Source organism: Volvox carteri (genome assembly GCF_000143455.1).
Source record: "Volvox carteri f. nagariensis unplaced genomic scaffold VOLCAscaffold_59, whole genome shotgun sequence".
Lineage (NCBI taxonomy): Eukaryota > Viridiplantae > Chlorophyta > Chlorophyceae > Chlamydomonadales > Volvocaceae > Volvox > Volvox carteri.
In genome coordinates, this window is record NW_003307602.1 from 648710 (window position 1) to 664793 (window position 16084).

At 55.5% G+C, this 16084-nt stretch overlaps 2 protein-coding genes across 2 annotated transcripts; one reads left to right on the top strand and one right to left on the bottom strand.

Moving 5' to 3' along the window:
• Positions 1–11898: 11898 nt before the first annotated feature.
• On the bottom strand, positions 11899–13058 carry VOLCADRAFT_119347 (uncharacterized protein; the record flags this gene model as incomplete). The annotated part of the gene is made up of 2 exons (XM_002956285.1): positions 11899–12038; positions 12794–13058. Coding segments are annotated over 2 exons (405 nt in total), but the record flags the coding sequence as incomplete, so codon positions are not given.
• Positions 13059–14237: 1179 nt separating this feature from the next.
• On the top strand, positions 14238–15635 carry VOLCADRAFT_121508 (uncharacterized protein; the record flags this gene model as incomplete). The annotated part of the gene is made up of 3 exons (XM_002956235.1): positions 14238–14399; positions 14495–14673; positions 14943–15635. The coding sequence occupies exons 1-3, from the start codon at positions 14261–14263 to the stop codon at positions 15633–15635; spliced, it is 1011 nt and encodes a 336-aa protein (XP_002956281.1). The 5' UTR covers positions 14238–14260.
• Between the last annotated feature and the right edge of the window lie 449 nt (positions 15636–16084).

Below are 16084 nucleotides of genomic sequence, written 5' to 3' on the forward strand. Positions count from 1 at the left end.
ACTAGAGCGCGAGACCGGCGTGGAGTCCGTCGGTACGCAGGTGCGAGTCTTGCGGGGAGTAATCTTGGCGCGAGGTCTCCCCACAACTCTGCGTGGTCACAAAAAAACGAATTGGTATAGCCAAAACTTCCTTTCCAGCCAAAGTTCCACCGGTGCTAGGACAAATGCCTACGCTATTTCTCCCAGTTGCAGCATCATGACGTGCGAGCTCTGTTAACAAGCTGAAACCCAGGATGCGCCGCTAAGGAATCATGCAAAAGGCAAAGGTGCACTTCAGAACAACGATGCTCTACCTCGTGCAGCGGTTCAATGAGTATCTTGCAGGGCGCATGGCGACAGTATAGCAGCCATAACGCGTTGCCAGGTCAGATAAGTTATAGGGCAAGCGCTGAGCTATCCATGTCGCGGCCATTCGCGATGCAAGTGCATAGGAAGGTTTCACAACTAGGAAAGTGTATGCGTTGGAAACTGCAGCCGGACTCACCTTCCAGGCGTTGCACCGCCATTTGACGCCGCCGATCCAACACCACCAACTGTGAAAGCGAAGGCCTCGGCGCTTGGGCTGGTACCCGCAGGAGGGGCACCCGCGGTCCAGCCAGATGAGGTTGCCGAGGCCGTGGGCTGTGATTGCGCGGACTGGTGGCTTGCAGACATGGGCGTTGTCGACATAGGGGAGGAAGCGCCGGACATGAACGATGCAGCGCTGTGCGAGGCCGACGCGGTGGGTTGCCCTGCAGCGGGTTGCTGCGACTGGGGTGCAGGATTGGCGCTGAATTCTTGCGGCTGGGATGCAGCATTAGCGCCGCGTTGCTGTGATTCCGCCGCAAGATTGGTGGCAAACTGTTGCGGCTGCGGAGCAGAGTTGGCACTGAACATAAACGGCACTGAAGAGGTGCTTTCTATGGTAGTAAACTGCTCCATAGGCGGAACCTGGGAGGAGCTGGTGGAGCGGCCGAAGGTGGCGGGCACCGAATTCGTTTGCGCCACAGAGGGGCCAGAAACTGCTGATGTCCCTGCCTGCGCGCCGCTCTGGCCGTTGACCCCAGGAACTCCAAAAACGAAAGGCATAGACGGCTGTTGCTGTGGATGGTGTTGGCTTGCCGCTGTCGCGGGCGCCGTGGACGGCCTCGCCATCGTAGCACCCGGCGCCGCGGTGGAGGCCGGGGCTGCTGCAGCCGGGGCATTGCCAAAAACCGCTGCGGCTGTGGCTGCAACCTGCCCAAAAGCCACTGGCACGCTTGGTGCAGCCGGTGCACCTGGGCCACCTTGGCTGAAGCTGGAGTTTGCGCTGCTACCGCCGCTGCTGTTACCACCAAAGACAAACGGAACAGCAGGGGCACCGCCCGCACTGGAACCTCTGCTCCCATCGCTGCCACTTGTAGACGCCGCTGCACCACTGCTCGCGGGCGCACTGCCGGCGGCGGCTGCAGCCTCCTGCTGCTCCATCGGCCGAGAGTCTTCCAGCTTCAGCGCCCCGAGCATGCACGCGACTACTGCGGCCAATCCCGGCCCTGTCTCCGAAGCTGACGCTTTTGCCGCCGCGGCCGCAGCTGCTACCTTTGCGTCCAGCGCTCCGGGCCGCAGCATAATTTCTACCACAGACCGGACTGCTGGGTTGCTTTCCCGCGCCAAAGCAGCGGCCACAGCATCCACCGCCGCCGTCGGGTTGGCACTTCCCGAGATCGCCCTGGCTGCCGCAGCTGCAGCCGCGGCCTCCCGAGTTCTCCGTGCCATATACTCAAGCTGCTCTGCTACGGCCGCGAGGATGTCTGGAGGGGAGCTCGTCGCCTCTGGGGGTACGGAAGCAACCGCTGCCGCGCTTGCCGCTGCCAAGCCCAACGCCGCTGCCGCTGTCGCAACATTGTTAGTCGATGCTGGTGGCTGCGGCGCCGTTCCGTCGCTAGCTGACGGTATCCCTACCTTAGGCGTCGTGGAAGATGACAGGAAGGGCGCATGCGGAATTGAGCTCCTACTGCTCGTGGCGGCAGTCCCATTGGTATCAATTGAGATGCGTGTTGCCTTCGGTGCATTGTCCTTGGGTGGCTGGCAGTCGTTGCTCATCGACCCGCCCGCCACAGTAGAGGCCAACTCGCCCTTGGCAGCTGCACTCGCCGCGACGGGCACCGGAGCGTCAGTATCAGGGAGCTTTCTGGCAGCTGCCGCGGCAACCGCTGCAGCCATTCGCGAGGCCTGCGAGGAGCCCTGCTGCTGTGGCGCTGCCGGAGCTGCAGCAGCTGCTGCTGCTGCATTAACTGGCGCGGCGGCGCCATTACTAAATCCCGGTATTGCAGTGCCCCTGCTCCCGCTTCCCGTAGACGGGGCACCAGACCAGGACGCAGACGCGGCGGAAGTAAACATGTCCTGCACTTCCCGAGCGCCGGGGATCTGTATCTGGATTGGGAATTTCGGGCCCGAGCTGTTTGTCCATCCGCCGCCGGCACTTGCAGGGCGAGAAGGATGACCGGATGCTGCGGCTGGTGCTGACGGTGCACTGACGGAAGGTACCGCAGTTCCGCTGGCCGCTGGAGGGACAGTTTCCGCAGGTGCGCCTGTTGCTGTCCCTTCTGTTCCTGCTGCTGGTGCAACCTGCGATGCACCAAGACATACATCTGTCGGGAGGCGCTTGGAATAACATTATCAGGAACAGGCAGGTTGGGCGGCAAGCCAAGGGAATGTGCTAGACCAACGGTATGCGGCTTTGGGTTTCTGCCCCATTGTTCAGCACAAGCGATTGCGGATGTGTAAGAATGTAACCCATAAATTTGCAGTTTCGTCGGGCCTACAATTCCATACCACTACCCTGTAAAACCACCCAATAATGCTAGGCCCCAATACGATACCCACTAACACCTTCAAAGCGGAAGTGGGCAGTTGGGGCAGTAGTTCTTAACCAGCGCACATGACCAAATATGAGGAGTGAGCAGTGATTAAACCTAGCTCTTGGACCTGGCCCACAATCTCATGAACCCCTGTCACAACTGACCGCAGGTCGCACAGCAGGGAATCCCTGAAACGGCGTTGAGGCTGACGACGCGCATGACGCCAGTCCAGCACCACTGGCCGATGCACCCGCTCCAGTGATGTTGCTGGCAGCCTGTTGGCATCAGGCAATAAAAAGTGCTTATCAGCATACGTGAAAGGACATGATGGGCAGCTCGCACCCATTCGCATATTTCGGGGATTGGGCGCGTAAGGCAACTGAAGCCAAATGCAACATATCCTTCATGACCACCCCTCTGCATTTGCACCTAGGTGGCCAGTAAGTTTTTGCTTCTTTGCAATGGTAGTCGCAACTCACGCAGACACGAAACTCATAAAAGAGAGCACCTAGTGCGAAGCACCGAGCAGCTTGTTTTCATCCGACCCGGAGTACATTTTTGGGGTGGGAACTAGCTGTCCTGCGCCGTTTGTGACGGCATCCCCCCATCCTGACACGGGGAGCCAACCTATCCTTAGAGAATGTCAGTGCGCTCACCTGCCCTCCGAATGAGCCGCCTACGAGAGGAGAGAAGACAAAGACATTCGACGCAGCCGAGACCATGGAACCCTGTGGACACGGGAAACGGCCCACAAAAGCACCGGTCACCATTTCTCGAGCTGCACTGCAATAGCGAAGAAAGCCTCTTTAAAGATTTCACTAAGAATCACCCTAGCGGAGCGCACGGAAAGCTGGTGGCTGTTACAGCCATGCGACGGACCCACGCCGTCGCCATCTGGCAATAGTTGCCCTCCTTTAACGCCCACCGCTTCAGACACCACACCACAGAAATGCATTTCGCCGCACACCATTAACAACCCCTAAAAGAAGCAGCGGCAGCTCTATGCCATCCCTGAATCACCTGAGGTGTTATGTCCATCGGCGATTCGGGACCCAGCATACTGAAAGAGCCTTGCTTTTGTCCCAGCTTTTGATACGTGTTGGCATCGATCGGGGTCATGGCCTCTAGGCAATCCAGCCCAAGCGGCGAGAAGGGCAGGTCCATGCTTCCTCCCGCCACTGGTGACGGCGCCGCTATAAGCGGCGACGTGGCGTGCTTGCACCTATTTGCGCGCCCGCGGGCCCCCCTTGGGGTGCGCAGCCCAAGCGATGAGCCATCTGCGGGGGATCAAAGACACGTACTTGGGTCAACCGATTCAGCCGTTTTGGGTAGGAAAGAATAGATGGGTTGCACGATGAAATATAGGTATTATGTCCTGCGGAAGCAAGAACTGAACTGCTCGGGATAGCCCAACGCAGAACATGACCACATGTGACCCCGCAGCTGGACGTCTGCCACTCTTGCCTCTGCCCATGTGGTTCCATAAGACCGTGCCACAGCTGTGACCCGAACCGCGAAGACCGAATAATTCAGCCTCGTGTTAATGCTAAGCTTACCAGAGGCACCAACAGCGAAGGTCGGGGTGGGCTGCCCGGCCTGGGCTGGGCTGGGAATTCCACTAGTTCCCCCTCTTGGCACTTGGAGGCTGCCCTCAGCATTTGCGGCAGAGCTGACTGGCCCTCCCCCAAGATTTAAAGACCCCGTACTTTGAGGGCGCGCAGGGACATGATGTGCCTCTGGCATGGGGCCTAACTGGCCGCCGGTGTTTGCCGGTGCTGGGTGGGAAGCAGAAGACCAAAGCGTCTTGGTCCCATCAAGTGCCTGCGGCCATAAGGTTTGGCTGCATCATGCATCCGACGACGACCTGACACACAGTTAGCCGCTCGGGGGTGTCGCCTGCCATCTCCGCTTACATCTGGACTGGCACGCGGCTAAAATAACCCACGAGCCCAACACATTTCGAGAGACGCCAGGAATAGTCCATGAGCTTAACAGGATACCGCATATAGTTTTTGGGATGCTGCGGTGACTCCAGTAAAGCCGAAGCCAGCCTCGATCTCCCGCCGGCTGCCTTACCGGTTGGGCTGCCGAAGACCCCGCTACACCCGCTGGACGTTGCAATATCCTTGAAGGCAAAGAGCTGTTTCGGGCCCGACCTGACGGCTTTCGTCCTGGACTGGGGCCATCTGTTCCCAAACCCAGTACAAAGCCGGCTGATGAGCAGCTCTGCAATGGTGCCGCTGCTGAAGCATCGCCCGGACCAGAAGATTTCATCCTGCACTTCGCGACGTGCTTTTTCCGTCTTTACGAATTTGGCTAGTTCAAATATTAGCGCCCAAACAGACGCTTGACACAGAAAGACGCTGTCGCATATTAATAGCTGCACCCTAGCTATATCCCCTCTTGACAAGATAATTGTCACTTTCTCGGCTGCCAGTCGGAGGCAAGCATTTCCCTACTGTCAACGTATGAATGTCATGGCTTCAGGCAACGTAGAGGTGAACCTACTCCATGAAATATGCTATTCTAGATCCCGGCAGTGCCTCCAAGGAACTCGTAAGGACGGAAGCAGTTGCATCCATGGTACGGCAAGCAGTGAAAACGGTTGGCTCCGTGACGCACACGACAGTCTTCATTACTTTGACGTCTTCTCTACGAAGGCTGCATAATTCAACAGAAGACGAAGCGAGTCGAGATTTCGCAGTATCGAGGGAAAAGAATTTACTTGGCAGGTTTGCTGCTGGGCCGTCCAGCATAACCCTCTCCTGCCTGTAGGTAACCGGGTGTACAGCGCGGGGATGTATTATTTATGTACACGTTAGCGTTGTAGCTGGACTGTGCAAAATCCGTGCATGTCGGTACTAACATAACACGCCGCATATATCTGCAGGGGCTTCCGCCCGAGCATGTTAAATTGTGGGAGTTAGGGGAATATAATTATTGGGTGGAAAATGAAGTTACTTCAGCTTAAGTGGCGACACATTATGCAGGGGCACGCCCCAAAGGACATTGCATGCGGCTTCAGAACCCACTTTAAAATAGACCATTTAGTTGCCGTTTGTGACAGAAATAAAGCTTGATTGGAAGGGCGACACGTTGGTCAACCCATGGGTTACATCAACCCATGACGGAGTCTTCAAGGGCCATGAGCACCACCAGCGCGCACCCCGCTGCACCAGGGCAGACCCCCTGCCCTGCGCCAGTGCGGTCGACCAACCATCAGCGATCGTCATGGTGGTCATTACAATATTATACTAAGGGAAACAGCGGAGAAGCAGAGGGTGCCCGTATTGATATGACGTGTACACAACATTTTTACAATATGGCATAAATATAACATAATGAATATGACAAGCAGCGCACACGCGAGGCGCAAGCGTGGGAAACAAACACGCCGCAGGTGACATGTCGTGCTGGACAGAGACGGACTGCGAGCATGATCTGACCTTAACTGACGACACCTGACTACCATTTCAAAAAGTGAGGTGCGGTGGCGCGCTGCTTCCAAAGCAGGCCAACCCAAGGGGTTTAACTTACACGGCAAGTCCTGAATTTGCATCGTAGCACTCGACTTCTTCACACAGCACAATACGACACAGCGTACCACCGGTCGTCTCACCAAATCCGTTGTCCCACAGCAACGCCATTCATTCTTAGCAGAGGACAAGCTCAGGCAATACAGGTTCGCTCGGTTCGCTCGATCCGCCTTCCACGCGCCCCTGCAAACCCCTCTTCCCCCATCGGTACATTCACCTACCTAGTCAACTTGCACAGGCGGTGAAGTGAATGGATTCCAGCCAAATTAATTCCCAACTGTCCCAAAAGCCCTTGTTGTTTATGTCATCATCATCATCATCATCATCATCCTTTGTGTTACCCCGCTGGGTTTGTGTCGCTGCCTACGATTTCCTACACCACCACCATCATCATCATCTTCTTCTTTTCCTTGTTCTTCATGCCCTTCAACCTCTCATGCAGCGGCGCTCCCTGGAGCCAACGGCATCGAGCCGGTCGGCCCCAAGCCCGGAGCCGACCCACCACCCGTAGAAGTTCCCGGTGCGCCACGCATCAGCAGACAGTACACTAAGGACGATACGGCAACGCCCACGAACCAGGCGCAGTCGTACAATTGCCCAAAAATAGCCGGAAGCCCCGAAGCCACGCCGATGGTGGCAAGGAAGCCGGGCAGGGTGGGCATCACGCCGATTAGGATAGCCCAGAGCGCCGCAGCATTCCAGCCATTCTGAGCACGAGATGAAGGGGACAAGGGCAGCAAAAACAGAAAAATCCGCCATGAAAGTTAAACTTCGGAGGCAACGAAGATGACGAGGGGCCACGGAAAATGGAAAAACGTTGCATTGTGGGAGCATCACGGGAGGGGCCTGACATCCGCCGATTGGGACCTTTTTTCTGCAGTCGCAGGAAGAAAGGTTAAGTGATGGAAAGCAGCAGGCCAAACGAAAGTCGACTCACATGATCTTCATTCCAAGACGTTAAGAGTTAAGGCCTTGGACTCTTAGCGCACCCAGCACCCATGTATAATTTGACCCCACCCACTGGTTTCAACCCAACCCACGTTCCATGGCTCTTCCCAACCCATCCACTTAAGCTGCATTTCCCCCCGTCCTTCTTCCCTAAAGCCCACCGCGACGATCCCCTATATTACCTTGTACCAGTAGATGGATCGGCTGCCGGTGGCGTACAGAGAGTCGATGTCGAGTTGGCGTTTTCGAACCAAAAAGTAATCCGACATGACAATGCCAATCACAGGGCCCAGAAGCGCCGAGTAGCCTGGTGCGGCGGGTAGGGAGAAAGACGTGTTTTTCCTGCCTTTCAGTAACGCGGCGAAGCAGAAGTGTGCATGAGGCGTGGTGGCGTTGGATTCAGACCTCATATCGGGGGTTTTCGGAATGCATGACGAGCGACAGCTGTGGGTGATGCAGTATTTGTTTGGAGCTTGTTAGGAGCTTTGGAGATTGTCTGGGCCTTGCGGTGTCGGTGTCGGAACTGGATCAGGAGGTCGGAATTGCGCCCATGCTCCAGGTGCGCATTTTTTCACCGCCACAGCAGCTGGGCTGCTAACTGTTCTGTTCTGAATTTACTAAACCCCTTCCCCCAGGCATACACCGAAGCGCCTGTGTGCCGGGCTGTGTCAATGGGCTGTGTCGGCTGTCGAGTAGCTCGCTCACCGATGAGCCACGTGTTCACAAATCCGTGTGTCGACGACACGAGATTCCAGGGCATCATGATAAGGCCCAGTAACGCCGTGATGAAGCTTCCGGCCTGCGACAGAAAGAAGGGGAGATGCAGGTGGTTGACCGTTAGATCTAGAGTGATGGAAATGATGTCGCTGATGGGTAAATTATTATGTCGGAACAAGCAGTAAGAAAACCTAAGCTGGACTGGAGAAAGGGTGAAGGGAAGAGAAAACGGAAGGGAAGAAGAAATGACACGCAACAAAAGGCGAACAGCTGCAACAGAGGTCAAGGCGCAGGATTGTGGTGTGCAGGATCGTGTAGTAATAGGTGACGGGAAAGAAGGAAAGTGCACATGGTTTGCATGGGTGGGCGGCACGGTTCCACTTTCTAAACGCATTCCCGAAGCCCTTTCCCTCTTAACGCTCCATCTTTTTTCAAGGAATGAGGACCGTGGAGAGGAAGGGGGGAAGGGAGAGGAGAGGAAGAGGGAGGGAGAGAGAGAGAGAGAGAGAGATGGAGCGAGAGGTGAAGCGGGAGAGGGAGAGGGAGGGACGACGGCTGCTTGGCTTGGGTTGGACATACCTCAAAGGAAATGAACTTTGGCGCACAGTTGACAAAGGCGTTGGCGGGCGCAACCACGTTGGCAGCGATGTTGGTGGTCAACGTGGCCCACATAAGGCCTTTGATTGGGAGGGAATTGGTCGGCCAGCAAGCAGCAAGGGTGACTTAAGGAAGAGGCAAGTAAGAAGGGCTTTCCTAAACAGGATTTTCACCTGCCCTGTTACTTCAGGTCCGGAGGCGGAGGGGTTAATCCTCTCGGGGTTACCCACAGCCCGGGGCTTCCTTTTCTTAACCATACTCCACAATATCCCCGCAGCCCCAGACACCCCACAACACTGCCCGGAACATGTACCCGGCTACATGCCTGCATCCTAAGCCACCGACACCCCACGCCCCCTTCGCAGTTTCTTCTTTCTAATCCCCCCAGCAAGCCCACAAACTTGCAGCCACATGTAGTACTTTCACACCCGTACCCGCATCCCGTCCTCCCATCCCGGTTGCCGCACATGAAGAAAAGAACCTGGCCCTCACCACACCCACTACCAGGCTCAACTAAACCCATATTGACACCCAACCAACCGCAGACCCCCCGACCCCATTCATCACGTCAACCTATCAAATCACACCACGTGCAAATGCGTTCGCCCGAGCTCACCAAACAGGGAGATGCAAATCGGCACCACACCCTGCATCCGTCCCAGCAGCTGCACGGGATCAATGATGGGCTCGCCGTAAATGACGACGGTGGCCGAGGTAACTGCCAGCCCAAGGAAAGTGAACAGCGCCATGAACAGCGGCAATCCCAACGCCTGGCCCATAACCTGGTCTTGCTGGCTCTTGGCGTAACGTGTGAAGTCGGGAATGTTGAGCGACAAAGTGGCCCAATAACCCACGTTGGCGGTCACAGCAGGCCAAAATACCGACCAGAATTGGCCCGCCTGCGATGCGCATGATGGCCCAGAGTGCTGGTGTTTCCTTTGTGAACCAGTCCAGTCCAGCTCGGAGAAGAGGTAAAGTAAATTCGAGGGCTCGTATGCGGGTCAGGTACAAGACACGAAAACAGCTAGTTCGGTTGGGACCAAGTGTGAGATGCGTAGCCAAGGCTGTGTGCATGGTGCAATGTGTTTCTCGTCCGGCCTCTTGCACAGCACATACGCAGTCGATGAACCTCTTCATCGAAGCCGTAAACTCCCCCCTTCTTGAAGCAACCCACTTTCCGGCATCGATGAATTCACCTTCGGAGAGCCTCCCCGGTAACCGGCGCCTATCTTTACTGTATCTTTTTATTAGGTTTATCTTGATCCTGGACACCTCACCGTGCTGCCGTCACCACTAGCGCCGTCACCACTAGCGCCATCGCCACCGTCACCACTAGCGCCGTCACGACTAGCGCCATCACCACCGTCACCATCGAGATTACCACCATTCAGTTACACCCCCCACCTTGGGCATGCCGGCGCCGAATTGAGATGGCGTAGACAGCATGGGTCCAAAGCCGCCCGCCGAGGTGACGGCCCAACCCATGAGCGCCAGCGACAGGCCGATGAGGATGGGAGCGGAGTACTTCTCAAGGATACGGATGGACTCCATACCTCGCAGCACAATCCACACCTATGATAGTTGGTTGTTGGGGGCAGGGTTTTTTTTTTAAGACGAAGCACATCTTCAATTGACGAAAAGAACATAACACCAACGACGGTTGCTCCAAGATTTGACATGGCATGGGAGTATCAGACACGGGACCCCAGGACTGTGACAAGAAAAACGGGATTTCTTTTAACGACTCCCTGGCGCGGCAGGACTCCTCTGGGTCTGGTGTGGATTTGCTTGCTGAGGAGCGCGGAAGGCAACACACAAGGGGAAGGGCCCAGGGCAGGGGCGCAGTCAGTGCAGGGGCCAGGGAGACCTTCTAACCCCACCTGCGCGCCCCAGAACGCCAGGAAGCACGCAAACTCGGGCAAGGAAATGCCCAGCCAGCCCACCACCGGGCCCGCCACAGCGCCGCCCGTCACCGCCATGAGCATCTGGTAGATGGACGAACCGCCAATCCAGGTCTGGATGCCGAACCAGCCACATGCCACAATGGCTCGAGACAGCGAGGGCAGGTTGGCGCCCTGCGGAGCGACAGAAGCGACAGAATAAGCAGGTTAATGCTGCTACGAGGCGATAGTGGTAATAATGCTGCTACGAGGTGATAGTGGTAATAATGCTGCTACGAGGTGATCGTGGTATTAATGCTGCTACGAGGTGATCGTGGTATTAATGCTGCTACGAGGCGATAGTGGTATTAATGCTGCTACGAGGCGATCGTGGTATTAATGCTGCTACGAGGTGATCGTGGTATTAATGCTGCTCCGAGGTGATCGTGGTATTAATGCTGCTACGAGGTGATCGTGGTATTAATGCTGCTACGAGGTGATCGTGGTATTAATGCTGCTACGAGGTGATCGTGGTATTAATGCTGCTCCGAGGTGATCGTGGTATTAATGCTGCTCCGAGGTGATCGTGGTATTAATGCTGCTCCGAGGTGATCGTGGTATTAATGCTGCTCCGAGGTGATCGTGGTATTAATGCTGCTCCGAGGTGATCGTGGTATTAATGCTGCTCCGAGGTGATCGTGGTATTAATGCTGCTCCGAGGTGATCGTGGTATTAATGCTGCTACGAGGTGATCGTGGTATTAATGCTGCTACGAGGTGATCGTGGTATTAATGCTGCTACGAGGTGATCGTGGTATTAATGCTGCTACGAGGTGATCGTGGTATTAATGCTGCTACGAGGTGATCGTGGTATTAATGCTGCTACGAGGTGATCGTGGTATTAATGCTGCTACGAGGTGATCGTGGTATTAATGCTGCTACGAGGTGATCGTGGTATTAATGCTGCTCCGAGGTGATCGTGGTATTAATGCTGCTCCGAGGTGATAGTGGTATTAATGCTGCTCCGAGGTGATCGTGGTATTAATGCTGCTACGAGGTGATCGTGGTATTAATGCTGCTCCGAGGTGATCGTGGTATTAATGCTGCTACGAGGTGATCGTGGTATTAATGCTGCTACGAGGTGATCGTGGTATTAATGCTGCTACGAGGTGATCGTGGTATTAATGCTGCTACGAGGTGATCGTGGTATTAATGCTGCTACGAGGTGATCGTGGTATTAATGCTGCTACGAGGTGATCGTGGTATTAATGCTGCTACGAGGTGATCGTGGTATTAATGCTGCTACGAGGTCATAGTGGTATTAATGCTGCTCCGAGGTGATACCAGGTCGTAACAGCTGACACGTACACACCTAGAGCTATCCCTGCATCACCCATCGTACCAAGATGCCAAAACTGGCACGTGCCAGTACGGGAAACGGAACGCCGTACTTGGTTCCGGGATGTGCGTTGAGGACCATGGGCACCAGCGTGATGAGGTTCCCAAAGAAGACGGTCAGGATGCCCTGCCACCAAGACATGCCTTTGATGGCGGTAGGTGGCGGGGCAGATGGAGAGACAAGGGCAGATGGAGAGATGGGAAGAGCAGAACGGGGACGTGAACAGGAAGGAGATGGGCGCAGAGCATCTGGGGCTCTGAAGTGAGTGTCGGCTGTGTGCTCATGAAAAGGACAGAATACAGCGCGGCAGGGTTCGATTCGCGTTATGTAAATCCGGGCTATATATGCAGGTTTTATCTTAAGTTTGAGGTCACGCAACGTGACGAGGACGAATTGGGTTAGTGATGTCGCCCACGGCGCGCCCGCCATTGTTGCGTCCACCACGATGGCAAAAAACAAAGTAAGACAGACGAAGATCCCCGATCGGGCATGTGACAATGCACCCGCCAAGAGCGCTTGCAAAAACGTTACAGCCATGTCTTGGGCACGGAACAGCCATGTCTTGGTTTCAAGGGAGGACAAAGGCCCTCTCACGCATGATTTCCTCATCCCACACGTTTTGGTGCTGAGGGTAGTGAAAGCAAAGATGGCGACGATACGTTCGTACGTCTTGTAGGTGCCCTTTTACATAAGGAACTGCTGTACGACACCGTACTTGGGTCGAGAGGTGATGGTATCAGCTGGTGGAGTTCGGTGCGGGATGACAGCAGGAATTTAGGGAAAAAGAAGCGAGTGGTGCAATTGGGCGATTAGGCAGGCGGGACAGGGGCGGGGTGGGGGTAGGTAGCACATGGAAAGAGGATTTCCCGAAATACGCTAAGGTAGCTTGCGTGCTCACCAAGATCCACGAGGCTGGCTGCCAGATAGTATGTCGTGATGGAGATGACTAGCGTGATCCAAAATGTGGCAAAATCCATGGTGTCGAAAGTGCGCTTGTCGATTGTAGTGGGTGAAAAATCTTCGTTGAAAAGTGCTGGGTCGGGATTCGCAGGGGGACGAGCCACGATGGGGTCCTCGAACATGCCCAGGCCCGCCCGCAACGGAAATTGCAGCGGGGTGGCATGCCGTGGGTTTAGCAGGGGCTGCTGAAGTAGGCCCGGCATTGGGAGTCGTGGAGAGGAGCAAGGACGGCGGTGACCCAAGCGGGTTGCAAGTCCTCGCGCGGATGCCCAGTCCAGGGGAGCAAGACCCCGACATGTAGTTGCATGGTTCATGAGCACCATCTCCTCTTGTGCTATGCAAGTGCAATGCTAGGGTGCGCAATCGGGCAGAGAAAAGCTGACTTCTGCAGATTCTAATCTAATCGCCTATGCTAGATGCGTAGACAAGATCGTCAGTGTGTCTGAACAGTATAGGTGTGGCCAGATAGTTAATCGGAGGTCTTGCCGGTTCAAATCAAGCTTAAAAAAGTTGCAAGTATACGAGGTAACGGCTGTGAGAGCCCGTCTCCACTCCCAACAATGGAGTTGAGCGCTTAATCAGCAATTTCAGGCTCCACAGGAAGCAGCCAGGGCAGCACGGGCTCGCGCCTAGCTTGATTTGAAGACCCAAAACTACCACGTACGGAAATATTAAGTCATGAGAGGGAATCCCTTGAACTAAAAACGAACGGTTATCATTTTTAAGTTACGTTTAAACTAGCTGCCAATAAATAATTTAACTTACTCTTGTCAGGCGAAGTGTTCGCTGTTTCCTGGGGCACGGCGAGCCTAGCTTCCTACGGCTTTTGTTGCTGTCCTTTCAGTTCTGGCCTGTGAGGTATAAGCCAACCAGTTATACGTTAAACGGTGCTGTGCGGTGGTTACCGCAGCCGTAGGTTCGCGAAGGACAGTCTGAGCGGTGTACGCAGCGCCTGACGTGTCTGCTGCTTTCAGGTCGCGGTGAGCGGGGCAAGTCTTCCTCTGTATCCCTAGCTCATATGGGGCGCGCTGGGAGGAAAGTGACCCACGTTTACGTTGCTCTGGCGAGCTTGTGCCCGCGTACAACGCGCGCGTCCGCTGCAATGTCCTATCTGGCTCACTGGTTATGAGTTGGTCACGCTGCAAACTAAAGCGAGGTCCTATGTCGCGTGTAGGGTTGCGCGCCTACGTCATCAGCGTCTTTTTACTTGCGCATTGCGCTCCCGTTGGATCACGCTGGCGGGGGTTCAGTGGACCCCAGGCTATCCGGATCATAGGCTGTTTGGGCTGGACCGGGGCGCCAAGTCGCTCCGGCATGGAAAAGGGTCCAGTGAAAAGCAAGCGAAGTTAAGTCGCATCAGCGCACGACGCGTCAGGAGGTTACAGATTACACAGCGCATTTTAAAATGTCTTCTGCGCTGGCCATCTCGGGCAGAGGCTTCAACCCATTTGGTCGCGCGTGGGCCGCTTACGAGCGATCACTCCGCAAGCACCCAGTGTTAACGCAGGCTGCGTCTTCAGCGCTGCTATGGGGCCTTGGAGACGGTGAGCTCTCAATTCCGCGACTCTGCGTCTGCCGCAATGCATGATACCGTATGAGTCCTGTTTCTGCATTACATTCGGCTTCCCTCCCATCGCAGCTATGGCGCAACGCATTGAAAATCGTGGACGCGGTGGCATTGACGCGCGGCGAGTTGCGCTCACTGCTGCGTTTGGCGGAGCTGTAATCGGGCCGGCCGGTCATGGTTGGTACCTTCTTCTCGAACGGCTGGTGCTGAAGCTCGGATTGGCATGCAGTTTAAAATCCATGCTCCTCAAGGTATAGCCCTTTGCCCATCCCTTTGCCTACCTGCTTCCCTCGCGTTGCTCTATTCCGCAATGGCACGCTTCCTGCATGATTCCCTAGAGATTCTCACCATGTGGAGGGCTTTTAGTCCGTTATTAGCGCGAAAGTAAATATCGTTGTTGGGTAGTGCAAATGCGCCTCTTTGCGTGCCCCTTCATTTAGCGGCGTTACACTTTATCAAGCTTGCATGACCCCTTGCATTAGTCCCCATCTTCTTTGTCCTTGATTCCTTGATCACGCAGGTTACCGTGGACAATCTTCTATACTCACCCTGCTACGTTCTGGCCTTCTTCGCCTATGGCTGCATGGCCATCGACGGGCTAAGCCCCGCGGTCTTCGCGGAAAAAATGCGGGAGGAATTTGTGCCTACGATGCTGGCGGAAGCTATGCTCTGGCCGCCGTACATGGCCTTTGTCTTCAGCCGCGTTCCGGTCAAGCACCAACTGTTGGCTGTTAACGTTGCGACGCTGTTTGACGTTTGCTTCCTCAGCTGGGTGCGCACGAAGGACGAAGCTGAGCTGGCGCCGCAGCAGCGCTCTCAAGAGCAGCAGCAGCAGTTGCCGCTGCTGGCTGCTACGCATCAGAAACGAGAAGCGCAAGCCCAAGAACAACAGCAGCAGCAGCAGGGCAGGGACATGAGGAACGTACTCACAAAAAACAGAGAGCACAAAGAAGCAGCTCTACAAGAACAACAGTTGCTCGCGGCCGATCGTCTATACGGCGACGCTGGTGTCGCAAGGGATTTCGCAGCGGCGGCGTTCTGGCCATGGGACGCGCCCGGAGATGATCATCTGAGCCGCATGCCGCTTCTGACGGCCAGTGCAACGTGCTGTGCTGCAGGAGGAGGTGGTTTCTTGGGCCTTCGATCGGCCCAGCTGAATGGGGCCACGACAGGCACAGCAGTAGCAGCAGCAGCTTCGGTGCCGACACGCTAGGGTCATTGGCACGTTGTTTTTCTATGTAGTTTGTAACCAAACTATGGCCGTGTAGTGTGCCCTTTCGTAGAGTTTAGACTCTGAAGGTTTAGCATCATAGGAAGCCAGGGTCCCATAATTGTCTGTGTGGCTCCTGGGTTGAATTGTATTTAATGAATTGGTCCGCTTGTGTGGATGATTTGGGCAAGGTCTGGGGCGTGGGTGGCGCAGGAGTCAGTTGCAGAAGAGGTACGGCGCGACTCACTGTGACGTGTGTGTGCTGTGTGATGTCTGGCGGTGTCACCGGCGGTACTCCCCCGACGACCTGCGCCCACGTGTCGCATGCGCCGCGCCATGAGTGGCCGCCAAGACCTGACAGTCCCGGTGGCTGGCTTTGCTTTCCGCATGTGGTCAACAGTGAAGACAGTGCATAGTGTTTTTGCGGGCGCATGGAAAATCAAGGTGGCCAT